A 27,749-nucleotide genomic window follows, 5' to 3' on the forward strand; every position below is an offset into this window, starting at 1 on the left:
AGATTTTAACTTTATGAATATTTTTGGCATCCATCAGTTTCATGAAAATATGCAAAATGTGAACTTCACATGCACATGTAATACCATGTACCTATAGGTTTTATTGCTTTCAAGAAATTATGTTATTACTTTTAGAAATTGGGTTTAGTATTTTCTCCTGTTTTTATCTTGTATACCACTTTGATGGCCTCTGGCTGTAACTTATGACACGTTTCTGAATAGCCATCCATACTGAACATATGCATTGCATATTCACTCTTGATCTCTAGCATAAGAAGAGTTTGGATTTGATATCCCGCTTTATCACTACCTGAAGGAGTCTCAAAGCGGCTAACATTCTCCTTTCCCTTCCTCCCCCACAACAAACACTCTGTGAGGTGAGTGGGGCTGAGAGACTTCAGAGAAGTGTGACTGGCCCAAGGTCACCCAGCAGCTGCATGTGGAGAAGTGGGGAAGCGAACCTGGTTCACCAGATTAGGAGAGACCGCTCTTAACCACACCACCACACTGGCTGGGGTGGGGTACACTTTTACTGTAATGTGCAAGGGGCTGAATACCAGCAGTGGTCAGGACATCTCTTTCTCTCTGCACGCACGCACACACACACACTTACCTCTTCCTCCCTGTTCTTCAGATTGCCAGGGGAGGGACAGGCCACTCTGAACCTAGTCCTTTTCTTCCATCTCCTTCCATTGTCAGGTTTCCTCCCCCCTCCTGCCCTCCTCTTCTTTTGGGCTCCCAACACCTACATTAAATGTGACCAAAGGTTGTCCACATCTACTTTAGCATTACTAAGGACCTTGGTAGAAAATCTTTTTATCCATATATTTATGATGCTAAAAAGCCCACTGCATATGCACTGAACTGTACTGCTCTTTCTAGTGTTGTCAGCATTTGCCATAGAAGTATGTCAAGAAATGGTGGTCAGTTTCAAACACCCCCCTCAGGCTATTGCAGCAGGCTTTGCTGAACAAAGTATATAATTCTTGTGGACTAATTTTCATTACCTTGTCTAGTTGCAATCTCATTGAAAGGCTCCGATTCTTACCTAGATTCTAAACTGCTATGGGCTTTGAAAGGTATTATCAAGAATCAGGTTCTCCCGTATTTTCCTCCTCCCTGTGTGTCGAGTTACACCTGTGAACATCAGGTCCAGCTGTGCGCATCACTGCTTCAAATGACAAACCTAGCAGGGAGCCATGAGGGACACAGCCTCCTCCATCATAGCACTAGACCTCTGGCATATTATTTCCAGGAAAGTCTATCTGGTCTCACTGCTGTGTGTCTTTTGCCACCAAGATAGTAAGCTTCCTGAAAAAGCTAGCAGCAATGGTTGCATTCAAAGTAGCAGTAAGGGAATAATCTGCTAGTGCAAGGATTTCTGCTTTCACATTGGAATGGTCTCCCCCACCCACGTGCCCCCTACACTTTCTAGGGTGTTCCCTCAACCCTCTAGAGCAGATTTGGGGAGGGTGCATGGTGCAAGTGGGGAATTGTGTTGCACAAGCAGAAATCCTTGCACTAATGAGTTAAAATGCAAATGCAAACAAGTACAGTTGTACCTTGGCTGACAAACGCCTTAGCAGTCAAAAGTTCTGGCTCCCGAACGCCACAAACCCAGAAGTGAGTGTTCCGGTTTGCAAATGTTATTTTGGAAGCTGAACGTCTGGCAGGGCTTCCGCAGCTTCCGATTGGCTGCAGGAAGCTCCTGCAGCCAATTGGAAGCAGCATCTTTGACGTAAAATGCTATGGAAGTCAAACGGACCTCTGGAACGCATTCTGTTCAGTTTCCAAGGTACGACAGTACTGTATTTTTCTGCCTATAAGGCGGCCACATGTATAAAATGACCCCTATTTTTTTGAACCCTTAATTAAGAAAGTCCTTGGTATGCCTCCCCCTCCTCAGTTTGATTCCCTGGCACCATATTTGTATAGATTAACTATCCCAAAATACAGACGTGCCTTCACACTGGCCAGATTACATGTGATGCCCTTTGCCGTACTGGAGGGCAGATACCAAAAGATTCCAACTGAGAAACGACTCTGCCCATGTGGAGATGGCAATCTGGAAACAGTGGCTCATGTTCTCCTGTCCTGTCCCCTTTATAAAGATCTGAGGAATGAGATCATCACCCCACTCTTACTTACCATCCCAGGCCGCCCATCTGCGGCCACATTGTTCTTTCTTTTATCAGATCAAAATGATCAGACAACAGCAAAGGTTGCTAGGTTTATCGAGGGTGCAATGAGATTAGCGGCCAGTATCTGAACGATAATCTTGATCATCTGATTGTCCTTTTTACCCACTGTTGTCTTTTTAATTGTATATATTGCTTGTTTTATGTTGCTATGGCCATTGGCTAATGCAAATAAAGTTTATCTAATTAAGAAAGGGGGCCAGAGACTGAGTCCAAACCTGAGCCCACACCACCCGCACTAGAGCCCAAGCCCAAGCCCAAGCCCCTGTGCATTCACTATCCATGTATAAGATGACCCCAAATTTTTTACTAAAAATATATATAGCAATAAACAGTCTTATACATGGAAAATTACACTACCTACATGACTCCTCAATTTATGCAGAGAGAATTGTACTCTAGAAATTTGAATGCTTTTTCCAGCTTCCATTTCCTGAATACTTTCAATCATTCACTGAAGAGATAGGCGTTATTGCAAAACAGCTGTAAAATTTGTGAGTAGAGATTGTACAGATGCTTTCTAAACCTGGGGCAGGTATTAACTTCAGTTAGCAAAGCGGTTTCCCAAACTATTGAGGACAGCAGAATTTAACAGAGCAGCTTTTGCTTTTCTACGCCTGTATAAACAAACCTGACCAGGAAATACAGTTGCTCTGCAGAATACTTCTATGGTTACCCAAGAGTAATATGTTTCTGGAGGAATATGGGGCGTTTCTGACATGATGGTCTTTCAGTAGTATCTGTAAAGACGACCAATGTGGGTCAAGCAAATGACAGAAGTTCCTTCCCATGCCATAATCATGGGAATGAACCACTTTCACAATTGTGATTCTTTCTTGAAGATGTTTGTGTAGGATTCAGCCACAAGAAAGTGGTAGCTTATGAATAGGGTGTTACTCTGAAAATACCTGGTTGAGGGCCTAGCATGTAGATAGGCAGACTGCAATGTTTATGCCATAATGTCAGTATACTGTGCTATATGCTTATGTGGTTCTACACAGACAGATGCAGAGAATCCTATTTATCCTGCTTCTCAGACATTGCAAGCGAAGGATACTGGATTCGATACTTAAAGAAATTAAATGCACCACACAGTATAATTGCTGAGAAGACTACCATTTGTGTTCCCACTCTGGAAAGCATCCGCAGTAGTTATTTCTAATGATCAATCATGCTGATGTTGTACAACAGAGCTCCTCAAAAATAAGAAACTTTCAAGTGAATGTTTTAAAATTCATATATTATCCTTGAGACAGTTGAATATATGCCCACTGCTAAGACACAAGAGTCTGCTCCATTTAAAAGGGGGGACGGGGACACAAACAGTAAAAAGGCCTTAAGATAGCAAAAACAATATAATTAAAAAATCAAAACTCCAAACTCTTGACATCAAATTGTAATATATTGTTTTATGGGGGGGAAATCTACTCCAAATTATGAATCAATGGACTTTGATTAACATTTAAGAAAAAGCCCAGAACAGTCTTTAGGAAAGCTTTGTGTTTTATCTTTAACTTGACAAATGAAAATGAATAAGCAGCTTCCATTTTAAACCAAGGTACTTCAGCGAAATGTCTAAGTGACGTGTGGCCTTTTGAACGACCACTCAAATTCAATTTTCTATTCTCGTTTCAAATTCATTCTTGTGAAAATATGTCCATTCGGCAACAGCAGATTAAGAGAAAAATGTAACAGTCGAGCAACAGTGACATCGTTTGGTAACAGCAAATTAAAAACCATGGACAGCAATACTTGTTGGATGCTTTAAAAAAAAATATAACCGGGGAGAAATTCACTGTACATTACAACTTTGAGGCTGTTAAAGTGACAAATCCAGACTGTACAGTGCAAGACATGTGTTTCCAGTTAAAAATTCAAAATGGAAGGAGTGCAAAAGAAATTAAAGCTTTTTTTGTCTGAAATCAATTTACTTTTTATGATAAGGAACACAGTATTAGACAGTTATTTCAATGTAACAGTAAGGTCTTTCTCTCAACATAAACTTTTTAGAATTTGAACCATGCCTTAGGAAGCCTGTGTAATACAAAGAACAAATCGTTTTTATCCAATGTTTAATAGTCTTTGAACCGCTGAATCAGCATCAGTAGTGTATAATCAGAAACTCACAGGCGAAAGGAATCAACCTTTAGATAAAAGAGTACCTGCTATCTATAGGCAAGCAGAAGCAGCAAAATAGCCTGGCTTATATACTCTTGACAAAAGTAAGATAAAATGACCTCCCAAGAAAAGAAACAGCTGTGCTGAAAGCAAATGCAAAGTCATGGCTAAGGAACCAAGAAATTGCGGTACAAAAGGTGACAGAGGCCAACGATTTAATTGCAACTCCAGGCAAATGCTTTACCAAGCTGACTAAGCAATGCATGCGTCTCTCCATGCAAAGATAAAAATATGGCTCCAAATGCTTAGGAGGAGGGTATGCATTTGTGAAATCTAAACTGAAGTCCCTTGCCTGTTAAGTTTTACAAAAATATATATAGCCTATACTGTAAGCTTCAGAAGTCATATTTACTTGTTATGTTGACTCCCACATTTATAAGCTACTTTTCAGACATTCTAAACCTGGTCACTTGCAACAAAAAAGTCAGCCTCCCCCCGCCTAAAAAACCCCAACCCCACGAGATTTTCAAAAAGTGGTTCTTTCAAGTGAAGAGAACATCTGCTGTTTATCCACTTTTAATCTTCTAGCCAATTAAGCCTGGGTTTATCTGGTATACTCATTTACAGGAACAGATGCATAAATATAAGTTTCACTTTAATAGTCATCTGCACAGAAAAGGAAAATTAACTTTTCAGAACGTGATAGAGCAGGTCTGGTTAGTACAAATCTATGGCAAGTTATAATGATTCTGTGCCGTAGGCCCACTCAAACAGAAGCAGGGCAGCTTTAGGAAGAAACATCTCAGCAATGAGAGAAAGTTGTTCAAGTCTATGGTGTTCTGAAGAACCAGCAGCCTAAATGACACCATGCTCTGAATAGCGGTATCCAGACCAGACAACCTGCTTGGGCTACTATAAAGCAGTACATCCTCCTGGAGGTGTCATTTATTCCAAAGTTATTTATTATTTCGAAGGCGTTTAGACTTCCTAAGCGCACCTATTGATTCGACAGCCTTCTTCCTTTTCCTAGGAGTCTCCTCGCTTGGTGCTGACCCTGAGGAATTGCCCACTGCGCTTTCCATAACCTCTCGCAGTTTACGTTCGAGCTCAGCCAATCGGGCATTCTGCTCACCTATGATCTGGGTTTGCTCAAGCAGTTTCTGATCTTGATCTTGCAGCTGCTTCTGTTGCTCTTGCACTTTGGTGCGAAGCTCCGATATTTCGCGCCTTAGCACAGTCACACCTGCACCGTTGGTTTTCACTTGCTGCTGGAGTTTGGTGACCTCCTGCCTCGATGGGTTTTGTTTGGAGAAGAGTTGCATTGTCGTTAAGGCTGCAGAAGGACCTGGAACTGCAGGAAGAGAAAATTTACATTTCCCCCCGTCTCATTTCAGATACTGACTTGCACTCAGTCTTATGCCTTCAAAACAGAGCATCAAGGTTTGCAAAGTGAATGTGAACAAGCAAATCTATAACTATTCCCCAGCATAGAAACAAAATTTAATGCATGTGCAAGACTTGAGCATATTCACAGATTTTTACATTCCTGCTTAACAGGTAAAGAGGAAAGTGCTGTTTAGAGACACTCCTACTCTGGGTTGCAGCAAGCAGAATAGGTTGCCCTTCAAGTGAGCACACCCCTTAAATATTGTTTCAACGTTATGTTACCAACTGTATACAGTGGTACCTCGGGTTAAATACTTAATTCATTCCAGAGGTCCGTTCTTAACCTGAAACTGTTCTTATCCCGAAGCACAACTTTAGCTAACGGGGCCTCCCGCTGCCGCCGTGCCGCTGGAGCACGATTTCTGTTCTCATCCTGAAGCAAAGTTCTTAACCCAAGGTACTATTTCTGGGTTAGCAGAGTCTGTAACCTGAAATGTATGTAACCCGAGGTACCACTGTATTCTGCCCTTAAATATTACTCCAGGTATGTTGGAGGCCTTTTACATTTTAGCCCAACTATTTCAGGAGCTCCTCGTGGTAAACAAAAAAGCCATGTTAAACAGATGTTGGTTGCATGGGTCTCTCTTATGAAATCAGCATTCATGGGAAACAGTCACTTCAGTAATCAGGACCCACATAATCAGACCCCAGCAATATGGTTGTTATGTCATTGAATGTTACCCAAGCCTTGAAGTAACTGTTTCCAGTAAAGTACATGAATAACATTCTTAAGAACTAACCTCATGCTTCCAGACCTCCCTATAAGCAAAGTAAAATTTAGTGCTGGAAAGTGAGATACGGCTGCTGCCCTCTAAAGGTTGACTTTAAGTATAAAGAGTGAATTATTTGGGCAAAAAGTAAACACTGCTTTGTTTTAGGATTCAAGTTTGGTTTTACTGACCAAAGTTGTATACAAAATAGAAGACTGTAGGAAGCATATCGTATATAGAACAGAAGGAAGGAAGGATATAGAGGAAGCAAAGCCAAGTTGATTTATATTCAATATCTATTTTGATAGCTAAAAATCTCTTGGCATTTTACGTGAAAAAATATGTGTGATCTGGTTATTAAAAAGGGACTTTGAACAGGTACAGAGTGAGGCTATCCTAAGACTTTAAAGAATTTTAACAGCTCTAGTTTGGTAAGAATTGTGGGGGTTAAAAAAAAAGTTTGTTATTAATTTACACTACTGTACATTTTTCTATTTTAATTATTGATGTATTGTTAGAAGAGTTCTATATTATCAGTTATTCTGTTTGTATTATGCTCTGTTGCTACTATATACTGGGGAAAGCTATTGTATTGCATATTCAGTGCTTTTTTATAGAAAAAAAAAGTGCTGGTACTCAACCATGAAGTTGTTACAGTAAGTGCCACACTTTTAATGGGGGGGGGGGAGGTGCACCAGTACTGCATACACTTGAGCACCCCCAGAAAAAACACTGTGTATATTAATTTTACATTTTTCAGTAATTACGATTCTATTATCAACCCCAAATCCAAACCTAAAGAGGATGAGAGCTAAAGGCCTCTATTGCAAAGCTGGAATTCCAGATAATCAAGTAGCAAAAAACAGAGCTTGACAAGACATTACACTGCACTAGAGTTTTTGCTTTAAGGGAAAAAATTAGCACACAAGAAATAATTACCGGTGCCACCTACTGCCTACTCATACGATCACACCAGGACAGGATTCTGTGGCTTCTAGAAAGTAATTTAATTTTCCACTGTAGGAGTATCAACCTATCATTAAGGGAGAGCAGGAAAGCTGTGCTCCGCCCACCAAATCAAAAAGTGTAAATTACCATCATAATTTAGGTCATGGTGCTGCTTTTCCTAATGCAGTGTTAAGGAAAAATTAGGCAACAATAATAAAAATAAAAATAATATATCATCATCATCATCATCATCATCATTATCATCATCATCACCCCAACCCATCTGGCTGGGTTGCCCCAGCCACTCTGGGCAGCTTCCAACACATATAAACACACTTACTGGGATGGAATGGGGATGAAGCATGATGGCAGTGAGGATACAGCGGTGCAGGCTCACTGGCAGAACCAATCTGGTGCTTCCAGCCGTGCATACGTCAATATGAAGTTACTTTCAGTAGTACAAAAGACATGAATATAAGCAAGATAACCAAAGAATGAAGGTTCTTCCTTTTAGAAGCCATTGGATTGGATCCAAAGGACACCTCTGTTCACAGAAGGGCCTTCAATCCTGTGAAGAGTCCTAGGAACAGAGGTGGGCACAGTGGGGGGGGGCAGATCTCCACCTATGCTCCCTTGCAGCTGCTGCAAACCACTTCCCACCCTATTCCAAAGGAAGCAGAGCAGATTTGTGGAGAATATAGAGTTGGGGTGGGGGAAATTATCATCCTTCCCCCTTCCATGCACAGGAGCTGGAAGCACACTTTCCACTAGCAGAATGCTTCTCACTTTTTCTCTGGATCCTTCAAATAGTTTCTATTTTAAAACGTTATGTTCTGTTTTAATATAGTAATTGAACACACTTTTTTAATGATAACAAGGGAGCATAGGTGGAGATCTCCCCCCCCCCACTGCGCCCACTTCTGTCACAAGGAAGTGGAAGTACTATAGCTTCCCACTGGCTGCATAATGTACTCAGAGAATACATGAGGTACCTGGAGCTGCCGCTATAAGCCGTCCTGATACATCTGATCCAGGCAATTTTCTTTTTAGAATTGGAACAATCTTCTCATCAAAATATTCCATTGCCATCGATGAAATGTCCCTTAACTCCTGAAGGACTTCGTGGGCTCTCTGAGGAGCTTTGGTAGAGTTTACATACCTTAACACACGATAAATTTCATCAATTACCTAAAACAAATGAGAAAAGTTGAGACATGGCGACTGGCAAAAGGTAAGGGCCTTAAGGAAGTTAGATTGGCTTCAACCAGAGCCAGGGCCTTTTCAACTCTGGCTCCGGCCTGGTGGAACGCTCTGCCTCATGAGACCAGGGCCCTGCAGGATCTGATTTCTTTCCGCAGGGCCTGTAAGACAGAGTTGTTCCGCCTGGCCTTTGGCTTGGAGCCAATTTGATTCCCTCCCTCCCTTTCTTTTTTCCTTTCCTTCTCCTTCTGCGATGAGGCTAAATTTTAATATTTTAATATTTTAATGTTGTATTTTAATGTTGTTTTTAAGTTGTAATCATTCAACTTGTTTTTATTATTGCTTGTAAGCCGCTCTGAGCCTGGCCTTGGCTGGGGAGGACGGGGTATAAATAATAATAATAATAATAATAATAATAATAATAATAATAATAATTATATCCTTTAATAATGTCTATTTTCTACAGTGACTTAAAATTATTTTAAAAGTAATTGAAAGGTACTTGCAATTATCTTGAGAACAACTTATGAGTCGTTTACCGTTTTATTCACAAGCAATGCAATTCACGTTTTAATCAATGTTTTATAAATGGTTTCAGCTAGTACATTTACATACCATATGATCAAAGCCCTAATAAGTTGCTAAGCCAATCTGTTACTAACAAAGGAACAGCATTTAGATAAGAACCTTCTGAGATAAGCCTACGGAAGGTTCTGAACTTCCATCAGTGGCTCGTCAAAACAAAGTTTAGCCCTAATGACTTATTCCATCACACTTTAATGCAGCCATCTTTTGGACTTTACCTTCCCAGGTATAAAGCAGCAGAGGTTAGAATCCACATACTTCATGAAGGTCATATTTAGCAGGGACAGCCTTGTTTCTACAGCAGCAAGAATGTCTGCATGGCGAGCTAGCGAGTGATTTCTCCGTTCCGATTCCCGTCTACAAAGACACATCCAAGACAGTGAGAAACACTGCAGAGATCTGCAGGACAGGTGTCTGGAAGTTCACAAGATTCTGGCACCAAAAATGATGTGTGCTTTAAGAAGCCGTTCCATTTTTTTCCATTCTAGTTCAAAATAATAATGTTTATGACTCAATCTGCTTTTATATAGAGCCAACAATTATCGTATTATTTTCCAAGTAATTTTCAGACACGGGTGAAACTAAAGAGCCTTGAGTTTCCTTGAAAAGTAGATGGAGTACTTTAAAAATAATTACATAAGGAAAATGCATTGCTAGAACATCGCTCATAGCCCTCCTTTGCTCACCACCATTGCCACACTTGCATAAGTCCAAGAAGAATTCCAACAGCAGTTTGATATTTCACACTACAGGCTGCTTACCTGTGTTTTGCAAGCTGCAGGGGCTGGCAGCGGCGGAGGGACAATGAGCGGCGCGTGAGTGCTCCGGAGAGGGGCTGCTTAAAATGGCCGCTCAAGCACTGCTGCTGCTGGCACCAACAAAGCCCAGCCCCCTTCCTCCTCTAGGAGACAAGCCATGAGGAGGGAGGGAGGGAGGAGGCGCCGCCAAGGGAGGGAGAGGGAAAGAATGTGCTGGCGATCCACACAGCGATTCCCAGACCATCCGCGGGCCAGATCCAGAAGGCAATTGGGTCTGATCCGGCCCACGGGCCTTAGTTTGCCTACCCATGGGTTAGGGTTTGATTGTTTCTCTTTCCGAGCCAAATTTGGCAGTTGGGCGGGACATCGCCTGACATTATGAGACCCATTTTTGCCCACATGGCTTGAAATCAAAAGGCACAAGTAAGGGCACAGCCCACAAAGCGCTGACTGATCAGCTGATCTTGGGAAGCCCCATGCACAATGCTTTGAGAGTGCTGCCAATCAACTGATCAGTGAGTGCCTGCAAAGACATGTTCAACTCAGCCATGTTTTACAGTAATATGTGATGTCGCGTGTAGGGCAGGTGGATGTGGCTTGGCTAAAATAGCCTTGCAGGTCAAAGGGGGAGGTTTGGCACACCTAATTAGGCCCACAGACTGGAGGTTCCCCACAGCGGTTCTAACTTTCTGATCCCAAATGGGACCCTCAAGGCAGCTTAAAGGTATAGGGGACACCTGACCATTAGGTCCAGTCGTGGCCGACTCTGGGGTTGCGGCACTCATCTCACTTTATTGGCCGAGGGAGCTGGCATACAGCTTCTGGGTCATGTGGCCAACATGACTACAAATGTACTAAAAATGCTAGATGCTGTATATGAAGATAATGTATTAGAATAAAGCACAGAGATAATACAGTAAAGAACTCAAAGTTGTTTACCAACCTGAGAGCCCTGCAAAACAAGAGATTTTAACCAGCTTTTTGAATGCTATGGGAGTTGAGCTGGAGTTTTCCTGGGGAGAGAGAGTACCATAGAAGGTGTTACCATTCAGGAAATGCTGAACTTGGGAGGGGATTTCCTTGACCTTAAATGGCTGTGGCTTCCATAGAAGGGCCTCAAGTTGTACATTTGAGAAGCTAGCGCTTCAACATTTCTCTGTAAGTGCCTCCGTTTAAAATCAGTTCTACCTCTGGCAGTGCTGAGAAGCCAAAAAACCAGCATACAGAATGATAACCTGCATTAAGTACCATACATAAACCAGGATATAAAGCGATGTGGAAGGCACAGTCTTCTACACAGGGGCTTTCCAATTCCCATATGTAGCCCTGCTCTCTATTATTTTTAAAATTTACACACACACACACACCCTTCAGTGGTCAGTTGGTATATGAAAACAAAACTCACTATTCTATTCCAGTGTGTGCCATGCAATTTATAATCTCACTGACCTACAGCAGGGGTAACCAACACGATGCCCGCGAGATGTTTTGACTACAACTCCCAAGCAGTCTTCGCCAGTACAGCCAAGGGTCAGGTAATTATATTTCAAAACATCTGGAGGGTCCCAGGATGGTGAAAGATGGCTTACAGTATTACTATAGGATATCACTGATAGCGCCTGTCTTCTCCAAAGGCAAGACAGGCAGTGACACTCAAGCAAAATGAGAGCCTAGGGCCAAGCAGAGGGGGGAAAGTCAACCCAAACAGAAAATCATTCAAGGTACAGATTGTTCTGCTGCAGTGCTAAGGTGCACAAACAGGACTAGTAACTCCTTCTTCATGCTATTTGCAGAACCTTGACTACTGTCACAAATCCATCAGGCACAAGCAGGATATAGTCTTTAAATATTTGTTTCACAACCGGTTGCAAAGCAGCTTTCCTTATATAATCTTCTTGCAAATACAGATTTTTGAGGAGTATTACTTCTGATCTTGTGGTAAGCACATACCTTGGGAGCTGTGCTTTAACCTGTTTCTGGCACAAGTTGTGGTATCTTTCCACTTTCAGAAATCCCTGATTCAGCATTCTCTGGCAGACCAAGTCCATTCGCTTACAAACCTACATTGAAAATACAAAAACAAAACTCAAGGTGTCTTCTTTAGGAGTTAATAAGCTGTGAGCCCCTTTTATGATTAACCAGCTTCTCTTAAGTGCCACAAGGCTAGACAGAACAATTTGAAGTGGGGCCACTTCCAAAGATTACAAAACCGTCACTTTGTCCTTTCCATGGTGTGGATGTTGATGTCTTAACAAAAAAACTCCATGCTTTCTGGTGCATGAATGAATTCTCAAGTGGCGTAACACTCTTCTTAAATTGATTCTTTAAAAATTATAACATTCACTTCAATTCCATTTATTATACAGTATGTTTATTCCACTCTTTCATCTGCCGAAGGAGCTCATAATCAAAAAGAAGCTGAGGCACATGCTCAGGTTTACAGACTAAAAGGTAAGTCACACAAAAGGAAAAGGTGTGGAAGGAAAAGAGAATGGCAAAAGATCAACAACAATGCCAGAACAAGGTAGAAAGTTTTAAAGGTGCAAGTAGCTGCTGCTGCTACTGCAGTGAGTAGACTGTCTCGCCAGAGTGGTGCATGCTCTGGTTATCTCCCGCTTGGACTACTGCAACGTGCTCTACGTGGGGCGACCTTTCAAGGTGACTTGGAAACTGCAATTAATCCAGAATGCAGCAGCTAGACTGGTGACTGGGAGTGGCCGCCGAGACCATACAACACCGGTCCGACACCGGCTCCCAGTATGTTTCCGAGCACAATTCAAAGTGTTGTTGCTGACCTTTAAAGCCCTAAACGGCCTCGGTCCAGTATACCTGAAGGAGCGTCTCCACCCCCATCGTTCAGCCCAGACACTGAGGTCCAGCTCCGAGGGCCTTCTGGCGGTTCCCTCACTGCAAGAAGTGAGGTTACAGGGAACCAGGCAGAGGGCCTTCTCGGTAGTGGCGCCCGCCCTGTGGAACGCCCTCCCATCAGATGCCAAGGAAATAAACTACTATCTGACTTTTAGAAGACATCTGAAGGCAGCCCTGCTTAGGGAAGCTTTTAATGTTTGGTGTTTTACTGTGTTTTTAATATTCTGTTGGGAGCCACCCAGAGTGGCTAGGGAAACCCAGCCAGATTGGTGGGGTATAATAAATAAATAAATAATCAATCAATCAATCAATCAATCAATCAATCTGGCATTTCTATTCAGCTAGGGCACCGTGACATTCCCTCGCTGTTCTTGCCTGAACAGAGATGGCCAGGTACCTGGCAACCCAGCTGATGACAAAGGCCAGTGTCCCCTTTCACTTTATTCTGCACTCCCAAGACAACCATCAGTTGGAGCAGACACAGTTCTGGCTGGCAAGAAGGGAACAGGAAGGTATATTTTCTTTAGATGTTCCTTCTTTGGTCAATGATAAGGGCCATGGAAGAGGGGGCGCAATCATCCTTGTTCCTTTGGCCATTGGCAAAGGACACAGTTGGCTTCCTCTCTGAACACTGGAGTTCCTTGCACAAAAACTATTTCTAAGCTTTCAGTGACACAAAGCTACTGAACAACACACCTACTGGGCATGAACCAGGTGGCAGCTGAAGATTTGTTTTCTTTTAGATTTTAAGAAGAATGCAGAGAAACTGGAGAAGTTTATGAAGAAAGCAGAGATGACTAAAGGTTTATAAACACCATACACATGAGGCAAGACTGAAGAAACAGGTTCTGTTTATCCCAAAGAAAAGCTGAAAATACACACTCATACCAGAAAAATTCAGGAAAGATCTTGAGGAAGACAGGAGGGAAAAAAACAACCATCAAAGGAGAGAGACCAAAGTCATTTGGCTCTCCTCTCTCAGACATTTAAAACAAGGAGATTCTGTGAACCACTCTGAGATCTTTGGATTAAGGGTGATATATAAATTTTAAAAAATAAATATTATGAAGTCTAACACAGACTGACCTGGCCTTCCAAAGAGACACCAAGTAAGAGTTATAATCAGAAGATGTGTGTGTGTGTGTGTGTGCAGTTTTGTAGCACAAATAATAAAATGCAGTAAAACCCAAAATATGTTCACAGTTGTGTTATCAAACAGGTTGCTGAAGGAAGTTATTTATTATTACTTATTACTGGCCAGGTAACTTCTATCTTTTAAAAAAGAAGAAGGTTCTGAAAGCTAACATGGAAAGAAATGAACTCCTGGGGTGTTTGGTTTAAAAGGCTGCTCTGCTCTGCACTCAATATACACTACAGAAAGGCTGTATTTTTTCCGCATTGTTAAATATATTTTCATCTACATTTCAGCAAAGGAAGAAACTTCTTTGTTTTTTACCTGAAACTAACAATATGTGCTTGAAAACAGTTACAGCACCTTTCCCTGAAAGTGATACTTGAGCGCAAGAAGTTTATAACGTTATGTGCCACTGTAACGTATTCTACAAATCAGGGAAGTTTCTTAATTTATACTGTAAAGTCTCTGATCTTGGAACCTCCAGTTAAATTGTAGCATGCCGATCTAAGCTTTCCCCGACATAAAAGAGATTGAAAGTAGATTACAAGCCAAATGAACGACTTTATGTACTAATGCTTTGCGTGTTGGAAAAACGCTGGGTTCATACAGCACCTAGGTGCCTAGAAAACATAGTTTGTGACATGTATAAAAGTTTGGCATGTTCCCATCTCTCCTGGGCTAGCATCTCTAAAACAACTGTATTGGCTTCTACAAATGTGGTTTGACATCCATGAATCAGAAATAATTTCCAATGTTGCCGCAGCACAAAAGCCATAGCTGTCAACTTTTCCCTTTTCTTGCGAGGAATCCTATTCGGAATAAAAGAATTTCCCTTTAAAAAATTGAAACATTGTCAGCTATGACAAAAGCACACACATAAGCAAAAGAGAGAAAAACCCAGCACTGCCCATGTCATAATTTAATGTGCATCTTCTCCACCCACTAATTTAGAGTTCCTTGATATACACATTAGGCAATGATATGCGTACCCTGACACCTAGTGGCAAAGCAGAATACTACAACCTCAGTCAAAATCTACCTGGGAACATAGAAACAAAACCGGTTCTGTTCACTAATGCTATAGAATTCCACACATAAGCAATATGTGTAGGGATGGATAAAGGGGCAGCTAGGCTTGCAGACTGACACCCACATATTCAGGGAGTTAAATCCTACACAACAAAGGATCTCCAAAAGGCTGTATCCCAACTCGAACGACAAAATGGTGGATGTGACTCATGTAAAAGGTAAAAGGGTAAAAGACCCCTGGATGGTTAAGTCCAGTCAAACTTGACTATGGGGTGCAACGCTCATCTCACTTCAGGCCAAGGGAGCCAGCATTTGTCCGCAGACAGCTTTTCTGGGTCATGTGGCCAGCATGACTAAACCGCTTCTGTTGCAACAGGACACTGTGACAAGTGCCAGAGTGCATGAAAACACCATTTACCTTCCCGCTGCACCGGTACCTATTTACTCGGCTAAAGCTCAGACATGCAATTTTGGTTGTTTTGGCAGCGGGAAGCAAGATTCATAGTTAGGATTCAAACTCACTCTTTAGTATGTTCAAGATCAAACTACTAAAACAAAAGGATATGTTTTAACAGCATTTGTGGAAGTTACTTAATTTTTTCAGCCTAATATTATTACTGAGGAAAAAACCACACGTGGTCTGAAATTGGGGAATCCCTGAAAAGTGCCCCTACTAAAGCTACACAGAATATTTGGGGGCCATAGCATGTCTCCCAAAAGATGCCAGTTCAGAATGCTGCAATGGAGGTGCGAGGAGTCAAAGCCAATGTCAGAAACTATTAGGAAAGATACTGAATATAAAACAGCAAAAAACTTTAATGACACTTCTATGTGAAATATGATGCACCCATATTTGAAATACTATATGCAGCTGCATCACAGAAAAGGTATTCTAGAACTAGAAAAACTACACAGGGTCTACCAAAATAACCAGAGTAACAGGATGTTCCCTATTAATTCCAGAACAGCAGAATATGTAATTTGTTAAGGCAGAAACAACCAATTCATTGCAGTATGAATTTTCGTACGTTACACCCTACTTCATCAAACACGTGAAGTGGCCCACACACTTGATGAAGTAGGCCTTTGACAATACCTTTCAGTCAAAGAAAGCACTTCACCTTATGAACTTGCGGAGTTAAGCACCACAGAACGTTATGATGGCACCGGCAAAGGCGACTTTTCAAGAAGGAATGAATCAATCAAGGATAGTTACTGATTATAATAGCTTGAAAATGGAACTTAAATGGTAGTATGCTTCCAATTACCATTTGTTGAGATAGGCTTCCACAGTGTAATGGACCGACTGAATGCTGAAGGCAGAATGTCGAGTTAGGCAGATCTTTGATTGGACACGGAAGAATAATGCAGTTTAGAGAACAACTGTAGTTAAGTGGTATATAAATGGTTTAAATAGCCTTGGAATCTTTTTATACCATTATGCTACCCAATTCTCTTCCTCCATTTCTTACATTTAAGAAATCTTTTCACTTCCCCCTCCCCATTGACTCCTCCTCATTTACCTTCCTTCCCTTTGCTCCAATGTTTCACTTGATTGCTTACTTAATTACTGCCTCTGCATTTATACAGCTGCTCTATAACAGGAGTTCTCTAAGTGCCTCACAAAACAAAACAAAACAAAACCACATGCACTTTAAAATGAAATATAGAATAAAGTTGCAACAAATTCCTTTACAAAAATCAAAACAATTAAAACATAACTTTATATGTCTAGTCTCTGATCAGATGGTAAGTCTACGAGGAGGGTCTGGTCAAGTTCACTGAAGATTTTTGCACAGTATCTAATGGTTTTAGACGTTTAAATTACAGTAAAGCTAATTCCCCAAATCCAAGTCTATAGTTGTACAAGCACAGTATGGCACGGCTATCATTTTGAGAGGTTGAATCAAGTGATGTCAAACGTGCGTCCAAAGTTTACCCCCACATCAAGTTTAAGACAAATCCCCTTCTTGTTCCACTGCCTTCCTATTGCCAGTCCCTGCTGCATGAATGACTAGTTTTGAGAGAACATATATGAAATTCTTATCTAATATCCAACTGACGCCACTCTCTAAAAAAGGCTCAACTTGCTATGTTTGGAAATTTCAGAGTCAATAAACCTAAAAAGCAATCAAAGCTGTGAAAAAAAGAGTGAGTGTTTTTCTTACTAGTGCCAGATAGAAGCACCCCCAAAAAATAGCTTTAGCCATGTTTTTATAAGGGGAGACTAGAAGAGAAAATAAGCAAAGAAAACCAGTTTAAAAGAGAAGAAGATTGTGATCTCCCCCTCCACCCCAGAAAAAGCTCTCAAGAACAGAGCTGTCTTCTACTAAAGACAATGATCAATTTTTGCGCACGCTTTGAGGTGACACAAAAGTGGCTGGAAAAAGCGGCGGAAGAGGGTAGCACAGGCTTATGAGCTCTCCACCATCACGTGTGATGACTTGGAATGCAATCCCCGTGCAAACTGGGGGGTTGCCTGTACTAAGTGTAAGTCAGAAGAACATCTAAGAACATAAGAGCCTGGCTGGGACAGGCCAATGGCCCATCTAGTCCCATCATCCTGTTCACATACTGACCCACTAGATGCTGGTGGGAAACCAGCAAGCATGATTCACACATAAGTGCTCTCTCTCTTCCTGTGGTTTCCAGAAACCAGTATTCAGAAGCATTGCTGCCTCCGGGTGTGGCGGCAGAGCAAAGCCATCATGGCTAGTAGACAGAAGCCACACACTTTGATAGGTCTGTGCGAAGATGTGCCTGGACACTTGAGAAATTTTCTGGAATAGCCTCGTGCACAAGAACAGAAAGCATGAATAACAACTGGTGCACATAAGCACTGGTCAATTGTGGCATTGGGAAAATATTGTACTCTTCACTAGCTAGTATAAAGCTGAAAAAATAGCTGCCAGGAGATATAACCTCAAGAAACAGAGAATTATGGACTATTCTTCTATTCTAATCTATTCTTCTATTCTAATCTATTCTTCGTGGCAAACACTATTTCATGAATACCTGAATGCAGTCTCCAGGTAGCCCTGGATTCACTGCCGTACTCAGAATACCACCCCGGTATGTGGGCATCTCAAAGGCCACTCTAGCATTTGGTGCAATGTGGTTGTCTTTTGTCTGGAAGGTTTGGCTGTTCAAAGTCAACTTCCTAAGATGGTTGAGACATGGTGATCTCTTTCAGTACGTACTTATTCCACTACCTGCAATTCTTTTTGTCTTTTGAAGTCCATTCAATTGGCTTGTTTTGCGCCATGAGGCCCTTCCTTTCACCATCCAAGTATTTCTGGATATAATCCTTATGCTCCACGGACCTCCTCCTCTGAACACTTTTAACAGGCACAAAAGAAGCTAAACTAGACTGTTGGCTCAGTGACAAGCCAAGGCAGCAGCTCTCAGGAACCGTACAGCAAACCAGTGAGCAACTTGGCTAGCTACACGTGCAACTTCAATAGTGTCTATGCAGGTGCTCCCTTCCTTTTGAGTGCCACTGGTTATGAGCAATTGCTAACCACCCCAGACAACTGGAGTTCTGCCAGCCACCAAATCCTGGCTTGCTTTGAAGCCATTAAGGTTTGCACATAATGGGAATCTACAGCTTTCTGGTTTGTTTCCCCGTTTGTGTGAAGGGGCTGTGTACAGGTGCAGGAAGCTCACCCACACTGCATTTTAAACTAGTTGGGTCTCTCATATCTTTGTCAGGATATAGTTAGTGATGTTACACTGCAGGAGCAGGAGGTGGAGAATCTAAATTACATGCCGAGGTGATGAATTCCACAAACCTGTATAAATTACACAAGTCTGTATGATCTCTTATATTTTGCAGAATTGTTTATTCTGCTTCCGCTAGTCACTTGAGGCAAATGGTGGAAAGAAGCTTTGCAAGGCATTGAAGACTCAGCACCCAACTCCCGAGAATCACCTCCAATGATCCTTTTGGCTTCTGCTGCTTAGCCAAGATTTATCTACACTTTCAAACGCATCTTTGCAACCATAAGCAACAAAAACTGGCCTTGGGGAGATTCTCTTTTTTTAAAAGAATCCTTAGGTTAGAATGTTAGGTAAGCTAGATTCTAGAGCTTTCCTGCAATTCTACGCAAGTGCTGAGTAACTCACAGCCTTGACGTTTCTTTAAAAATGTAAGAAGATCCCTGCAGGAGCTGGTTTCAGTGCCTCCTGCAGTGGTATTTACGGTAAATCTTTCTGAAGGGCTTCAGAGATGCAGCCCCTGCCCCCATGCATTCCTTCGGATCAGGATACTTCACTGTGCTGGGAAGTATAGTATAGTGGTACCTCGCAAGACGAAAAGAATCCGTTCTGTGATTCTCTTCGTCTAGCGGTTTTTTCATCTTGCAAAGCAAGCCCATTGACGGATTAAAGGATTAGTGCTATTAGCGGCTTTTAGCTGCTAATCTGCTGATCGGATCAGCTGATACGCGTCTTAGCGGCTTAGAAAAAAGGGGGGAAAGGAAAAAAAACCAGCAGGAACTCGCAAGACATTGTCATCTTGCGAAGCAAGCCCATAGGAAATTCGTTTTGCGAAGCACCTCCAAAACGGAAAACTCTTTCGTCTAGTGAGTTTTCCGTCTTGCCAGGCATTCGTCTTGCGGGGCACCACTGTAATTATAAATATCTGAAAATCAGTAACAAGAAGCATAGTCAAGTTGATGCCATCTGGATGCTATCAAACAGAAGTGTTTTGAGCATGTACACTGAAATAATGTATTAATGCCTGTTACTCTAAACTAGCAGGCTTGTATTTATAGTTATTTATTTAATGGATTTATGCTCTGCTCTTTGAAAAAGGACTCCACAGAGCAGCGTACAATATTTCAAAGTACAAATCCATAACACAAAAACCTTTTTTAAGAAATAGCAACAATAAACATCAGTATAAAATAACAATAGCTTATGCAAAACCCAGTTAACTACCCTCATTTATATTCCCAATCAAACGCAGATACCAAGTCATTCAGTGCTTCAAAGCACTTTGAATTTGGCCTGGGAACTCACTGATAATCATTGCAACTGACACAATATTTGGATAACACCTCCAGATTTTCGGCCCCTGCCAAGAACCAGGCAATCACATTCTGTACTAGTTCAAAGTTTCTAGACTTTCTTCAAAGGCGCATTACAGTAGCCCAGTCTTAATGAGACAAGTGCATGGAGAACTAATATGAGATCTGACTTTCATCTTGTCTGGATCAAGCTACAGCTTGTTCTTTCTCATCCATTCTTCGACAGACTCAAGCACCAGCTTAAAAATACCTCGACATGCCTGGGGTGAGCGGATAGAGTCAAGAGTCAGCTGCATATTGATCAGGATGTAAACACGGTGCCAAACAGTGTCAAATTCATGATCGCCTCTGCTTCCATTATCTTGGTTGATGCTACTGGTACTGAACAGAATATGGTGTCTGGAATCACCCACCCATTATCCAGTTTCTCTCCTTTGCTCTTCCAGAGCAGTCCTGGGGTTCACAAATGAATAACAACCTGTTACCCAGTGTGCGTACCAGTACATTGAACGCCTTCAAAAGGGATGTGCCATGGAGGTTGTTGCTCAAATCCCACAAATTGAAAGCACCTTGTGCACTATGGATGTCAGCACACCACTATAAAGTGAAAGAACACAACAGGGCAATTAAACAAGGCATCTTAAACACATACAAATACTCCAATATTTTCAAGGTGCATTTTTATATATGATAAAGGGGTGGCTGGGATCAGAAGTTTAGTAATTTTCCGTTCTGTTTCTTTGTCCTCATCACCTGCTTCATAAGCCTATTGTTGCACATGTTGTTAATATTAAGGTTAAAATCAGAACAAGGAAAACACATAAGAACTACTGCTCATGTTCTACCATGTATTCATCTGTCTGTTGAGAAGCTGCCTGAAATTGGTCGTAGAACACTTTCCCAATAACTGGATATTTGCTTGTTTAGTTGCTTAATTTTTTCTGCTTAACTTGCTCTGTCAGTAATTCCTCACATCTGCATATGTTTCAGAATCACCAGATGGAGAATTGCTACATGATAGGAGGATTATCTTAACTGTGATAGAAGATGGGAGCCCAGAATGATTATCTCCGTTCAATCTTTGTAACGAAGAACCTGGTCTGAACTCTTTGGGCAAAATACTGCTGAGTGGGTAGCGTCATGGCCAACAGCAAAATCAAGTTGCATATAGGGCAGTACAGTGGTGCCCCGCAAGACGAATGCCTCGCAAGACAAAAAACTCGCTAGACGAAAGGGTTTTCCGTTTTTTGAGCTGCTTCGCAAGACGAATTTCCCTATGGGCTTGCTTCGCAAGACAAAAACGTCTTGCAAGTTTGTTTCCTTTTTCGTAAAACCGTTAATACCCAGGTGCATTGCTTGAAGAGGTGCAGTTGCTACTTGACTTCGAGGAGCAACTCATAGCACGCAGTGTGGTAGCCTTTTTTGAGGTTTTTGAAGACTTTGGTGATTTTTGAAGCTTTTCCAAAACTTCTTTTGCAGCCATTTGGTAAGTTAAACTTTTAAAACTTTTTTGGGGGTTTTTGGATTTTGGGTTGGGGTGTTTGGAATTCAAGGACTTGGTGTTGGGGAGGGGTTTGCAAGAATCTGGAAGCTTGTGTGGTTTTTTTCTGCATTTTTATGCTTTTCTGTGACCATAGGGCCACTCTGCTGTTTTTTAAAAAAAATTCTGGATTTGAATTTCTGTGTGTTGGGTGGCTGGGGGAACAGTTGGGGAGGGGTTTGCAACAGTTGGGGAGGGGCTGGGGGGACAGTTGGGGAGGGGTTTGCAATTTCTGGGTGGTGGGTGGCTGGGGGAATAGTTGAGGTTTTTGAAGACTTTGGTGATTTTTGAAGCTTTTCCAAAACTTCTTTTGCAGCCATTCGGTAAGTTAAACTTTTAAAACTTTTTTGGGGGTTTTTGGATTTTGGGTTGGGGTGTTTGGAATTCAAGGACTTGGTTCTGGGTTTGAATTTCTGTGTGGTGGGTGGCTGGGTGCTTTTGAATTTTTTGGATGTGAAGCACTGATTATTATTTTTTGGGGGTTGCGAAGGTAGGAGCTGTGCTGCCATGGGACCCAAGAAGACTGCTGCTGCAGAGGCCGGCGAGAGGAAGAAGGCGAAGGTTACGCTGGAAATGAAGAAGGAGATCATCTGGAAGCATGACGGTGGAATGTGTGTGACAGACCTTGCCAGGGAGTACGGGAGGAATCCATCGACCATCGGGACCATCCTGAAGATGAGGGAGAAGATCCTTGCGACTGATGCAGCCAAGGGAGTCACCAGGATCGTGAAGAACCGCCCAGCTGTTCTGGAGGAGGTGGAGAAGTTGCTGCTCATCTGGTTAGAAGAGAAGCAGCGTGCAGGGGACACAGTGACTGAGGCCGTCATTTGTGAGAAGGCCAAGGCCTTGCACACAGACCTCGTCCGGGAACAGCCAGGAACCTCAGGCGAGCCAGAAGTCTTCAAGGCAAGCAGAGGCTAGTTTGACCGGTTCAAGACAAGATCTGGAATCCACAGCGTGGTCAGGCATGGAGAGGCTGCCAGTTCTGATGTTTCTGCGGCTGAAGACTTTGCAGCGGAGTTCCTGGAGGTTGTGAAGACGGAAGGCTACGTTCCACAGCAGGTCTTCAACTGCGACGAGACCGGGCTGTTTTGGAAGAGGATGCCCAAAAGGACTTTCATCACACAGGAGGAGGCCAAGTTGCCTGGCCACAAGCCCATGAAGGACCGTCTGACCCTGCTCTTCTGTGCCAACGCAAGCGGCAACCTGAAGATCAAGCCCCTGCTGGTGTACCACTCGGAGAACCCACGGGCCTTCAAGAAACACAAGGTTGACAAGGAGCAGCTGAGTGTCATGTGGCGATCCAACAGTAAGGCTTGGGTCACACGTGTGCTGTTTGTGGACTGGGTCAATCTTGCTTTTGGCCCTGCTGTCAAACAGTACCTGCTGGACAACGACCTGCCGCTGAAGGCTTTGCTTCTGATGGACAATGCTCCTGCTCATCCTAAAGGCCTTGAGGAGGACTTGTTGGAGGAGTTCAGCTTCATCAGCATCATGTTCCTGCCGCCTAACACCACGCCACTGCTCCAGCCGATGGATCAGCAGGTCATCGCCAATTTCCAAAAACTCTACACCAAGGAGCTTTTCAGGTGATGCTTCGAGGTGACTGATTGTACCACCATCACCCTGCGGGAATTCTGGAAGGACCACTTCGACATCGTCACCTTCTTGAAGATGATCACCACGGCCTGGAACAGGATCAGCCAGAGAAATTTGAATTGTGCTTGGCGCAGCCTGTGGCCGGACTGTGTGGCACCAAGTGACTCTGATGCACCAGAGTCAACAGTGGTGCAGGACATTGTTGCCTTGGGGAGGACCATGGGCCTGGAGGTCACAGAGGAGGACATCAGCGAGCTGGTGGAGGAGCACGACCATGAGCTGACCACCCAGGAGCTGGTTGAACTGCAGGCAGAGGCTGCGCAGGAGCAGGCCTCGCTGGAAGAGGAGGAAGCAACTGAGGAACGGCTGTCTTCCAAAGAACTGAGGGACATTTGCCTGAAGTGGAAGGATGTGCAGGCTTTTGCACAGTGGCACCACCCTGACAAGCACGTGGCACATGACCTTGTGAACACTTTTGATACGAGGGTCATGTCGCCTTTCAGGGAGGTGCTGAAAAGGCGGATGAAGCAGCAGACCATGGACAGGTTCTTCAGCAAGAAGCAAAGAGTGGAAGAGGAACCTTCTTTGAGTTGTCCCCCAGAGTCTTAGAAAATGTACTGTACACTTTGTTGATTTTTAAATGTTTTTCTGTCATGTTTAGAAACTTAATTTATTGTTCCTTCAGTTTTTGAAATGCTCTTTACAGTATGTGTGACTTTAAAGAGCACTTAATAAACTCTTGTTGTACCAAATTTGGCTTTGTTTGGACTTTTTTGACCATAGGAACGCATTAATTGAATTTCAATGCATTCCTATGGGATTTCATGCTTCGCAAGACGAAAAATTCGCTAGACGAAAAAGCTCGCGGAACGAATTAATTTCGTCTTGCGAGGCACCACTGTAGGGTTTTGTGCTGCATGAGCCCAAGGCACCTAGAACAAAACCTAAGACTGTCCTTCCATCTGTCTCACTTCTGAGCAGGGCAGCTTAAGTTATTCTCATACATATCCTTCAAATAATCAATTCCCCCTTGCACTGGAGGGACACTGTGCTTCAAAAACACTCATATAAATATAAGCACGTCACTAAGCACAACTGTTTTTGCCGCTTCTATTAGACAGAGAGGAGTAAACTGCACAAGGCGCTCCCAAGCTGCGCTATGGGAACACGGCATAGGGCCATCTCTGCTCCAACAAACAAATGGGACAAGTACAGTGGTACCTTGGTTCGCAAATGGCTTAGTTGTCAAAGAAATCAGCTCCCAAATGCCGCAAACCCGGAAGTGTTCTGGTTTGTGAATGTTTTTTGAAAGCCAAACATCCGACGCAACTTCTGCTTGAGTGCAGGAAGCTCCTGCAGCCAATTGGAAGCCGTGCCTTGCTTTTTGAACGGTTTCGGGAGTCGAAAGGATTCCCAGAAAGGATAAAGTTTGAGAACCAAGGTACCATTGTACTGGAAAAGGAAACAAGTTGGGCAACTGTAGGATACTGAACCTTTTAGACAGCTAGTACAGGTTTAGCAGATTTGCATTATGTACCATGAATATGATCAACTGTATATGATTAATTCCACTCTTCAAGCCACTGAAGCAAGAAGGAATCTTACTTGGATCTTTCCCGTCAATTGCTATGCACTGTGAAGCGGATAGAATGTTTGGCTGCTTAGCTACATCAGTTTGATGCCTACGTAAACACATCAGCTGAGAAAAGAGAGGGTTTGGTGTTTGCTTCACAATAGCAACTAGAAATCCACTGTTACTTTCTTATAAAGCTTTAATATTTAACCCAAGCTAGTTTTTCATATCACAGTGATGAAGTGGACAACGCAACTGTCCTTTGTAGTAGTCAGTGCTTTTTTCTTAAAAAATGTTTGGGGGATACTCTAATTTCCCTATTCATATTGAAATACTGCCCCTCAATGAGGCCAAACTTAGATTCACAAAACGTTTAGGGGTATGTGTACCCCCAAGAAAAAAGCACTGGTAGCAGCTTCTGTTTAGCAAGGAATCTCAGCTACACCAATTCTAATAATATTTAAGATAAATTAAGAATGCCATTCTAAACTCACTTACCTGTGAGTACAGTCCGATGAACAGAATGAGACTAGCTTCTGAGCACTTATGTATAAAACTGGGCTGTATGTTAGATGGCAACCACCCTCCAAGATCAGAGGAATATGAGGCAAAAGCAATAATGCACATTTCCCCTTCTAATTCAATGTTCTAACCTAGTCATAGGCAAACACGGCCCTCCAGATGTTTTGGGACTACAATTCCCATCATCTCTGACCACTGGTCCTGTTAGCTAGGGATCCTGGGAGTTGTAGTCCCAAAACAGCTGGAAGGCCAAGTTTGCCTGTGCCTGTTCTAACCAAAGATGTTTGTCATGGTATTACACACATCTATCTAATTTCCCCCCCCCAAAGGGCTGTAATGCTGTTTGATGAAGAGGTAACAGAAAATGAAAACTGAAAGGTGGAAAAACCTGTCAAAGCTTTACAAGTTAGTCAATTTGCTTACTGCCTTGACCATAGGTTGCACATACCAACAAGAGAAATAAAGCAAACAAAATTCTGTTCATAGTCATATTTATTTTCAAAAAGTGTCAAATATCTCAGGCATCAGGAATCAAAATAAGCTCTCCTTTAAGCAGTCAATGACACTGTTCATCACAAAAGCTGTGTTGTAATCCAGTGCATATCTACCCTGAAGTAGTAGGCACTCCCAAGGTTGAGTGCCTTAGACTGCAATCCTATGCAATTGCACATTACCTGAGGGAAAGCTGCACTGATGAATATCCGATTTACTTCCAAGTAAATACACAAAGGATTGTACTGCTGTGGAGAAAAAGCCATACTTTTGCAGAGAAACCTACAGAGACGGCATTCACAGACACATACGTGGGGATCCATTAAAATTAAAAATTAACATTGGACACTGGTGTAGACTGTATCAAAACATGGACCTGATCTCAAAAAGCATCAATTTAGAGGTATTTTTTTAATAATGTTTTAAGATTTTTTATATGGAGAAAGTCTGACAATAGTAAAGCTTTCACTCCACAGCTAGGAACTAGTTTAGGGAGAATATAAGCCTTAGATTATTAAACATCTGCTTTATGATACTGAAATTCTAATGCTACTGAATGCATCCAAACTGTGCCTTTATCAGAACAGAACTAAAACAGATGCAGTAGATACTCTTCTTATTTCACAAATTCCCTCCCTCCCATGTGACTATTGCCACATGGATTTTCTGCGTTTAGATGAACTCGAGATCTTCTGAGAATGGCTCCTAGCAGTATACACTTGCCCCCCAACTCTATGGAATTACAACGAGCTACATTAAATAATTACCAAAAGAAAGAAAAGCATTCCATTCACTAGAAAGCACTATAGAAATGATACACAGGCTAAAGCACCGATTATGTACCGCAGTCTCTTTGCATGGTAGAGGAAATTAACTCTACACGATCAACCTCATCGGAAGAATCCCATCGCCCATGCTATATAAAGAGATGGTCTGCAATGGAAACGCTGTCAAGGGGGGAAAAGTCAAAATACAAGGAAGCGGGGTGGGTAAGGGGGGTGAATGTTGAATATGAACAGGGTTCTAATGAGATACAATGAGGATCCGATTTACAGAGACCTTCACTCCCCCCCCCCCAGCGTCGTACTACCGATTCCCAATCTTTCCCGAAAAAGGCGCAGCAGGCGAATAGAGCTCTGCCGCAAAGGGGCTGCAACCTGCGGCCATCATCCTTGGCCCTCCCCCGTTAAACCTCTGGCTGGATCCCTTTCCCTCCCTCCCCCTCCCAAAAAGAGCGGGCGATTTCTTCAAGGTGGGCAGGAGGGGTGGGGAGAGAGGATTTCCAAAGGAAAGGGAATCCAGAGGTCATCCAGTGCGACCACGCCGGTCTCTCCCAAATCAAGTAGGAAAAGGGATAAGCCGGGGAAGGAGGCGTGGAGTTGGGATCCCCGAACCGAATCAAAAAACCAAGTGGAAACGCTTGCCAATCCGGAGGGGAGGGGTGGGGTGGGGGGAAAACGGCAAAGCGAACGGATGCGAAGTGTCGCGCCCCCCAATCCCCCCCCCAGCCAAGGCAGGGGTCCGAGGCGTCGCTTCTTCCTTCCTCCCCACCCCCGGTCCCGCGCCTCCCTCTCCCCCCACGACGCGGCCCCTCACCAGGCGGAGCTGGCTGGTCTCGTCGTAGGACAGGAAGCCCAGGATGCCCTCGATGGCCACGATGGGCAGCCCCACCAGCGTGTTGCTCTGCGGGAGCTGCTCGAGGGGCTGCGCTTCCCCGCCGCCGCCGCGGGGCTGGGGCAGAGGCGGCGGCGAGAGCCGCGCCGAGTCCATGGCGCCTCCTTCCCCCTCCGACAGGAGCCGCTCGGCCGCCGCCACCACCGCCATCTTGGGGCCTATTCCCCTTCCTCGGCTCCGGGAGGGGGCACTTCCTGTGGCGACGTCCCCGCCTCCTTCGCCGGCAAGGGCGCTTTAAAGAGGCCGCTTCCCTCGGTGTCTCGTGTAGGGTCTCGGCGGGGTCCTCCCCTGAGGAATCCTGCTGGGCGCCCGCTGTCTTGGAGT

At 43.2% G+C, this 27,749-nt stretch overlaps 1 protein-coding gene and 1 long non-coding RNA gene across 2 annotated transcripts in view; one reads left to right on the top strand and one right to left on the bottom strand.

Annotated features, from left to right (window-relative positions):
• LOC310703683 overlaps positions 1 to 16,639 on the top strand; it is a 28,044-nt gene extending 11,405 nt beyond the window's left edge. Inside the window, exon 2 of the long non-coding RNA XR_014524302.1 lies at positions 13,575 to 16,639. This is a non-coding gene — a long non-coding RNA (uncharacterized lncRNA). The remainder of the gene's footprint in view (positions 1 to 13,574) is intronic.
• On the bottom strand, positions 3,422 to 27,707 carry FBXO28 (F-box protein 28). Its single transcript, XM_083496143.1, has 5 exons — positions 27,348 to 27,707; positions 11,914 to 12,023; positions 9,424 to 9,562; positions 8,413 to 8,608; positions 3,422 to 5,667 (listed from the first exon to the last, which is right to left on the bottom strand). Exons 1-5 carry the CDS (start codon positions 27,573 to 27,575, stop codon positions 5,273 to 5,275), a joined length of 1,068 nt encoding a protein of 355 aa, XP_083352269.1. The 5' UTR covers positions 27,576 to 27,707; the 3' UTR covers positions 3,422 to 5,272.
• Positions 27,708 to 27,749: the final 42 nt, after the last annotated feature.

This window comes from Podarcis liolepis (genome assembly GCF_965112155.1).
Source record: "Podarcis liolepis genome assembly, chromosome: 3".
Lineage (NCBI taxonomy): Eukaryota > Metazoa > Chordata > Lepidosauria > Squamata > Lacertidae > Podarcis > Podarcis liolepis.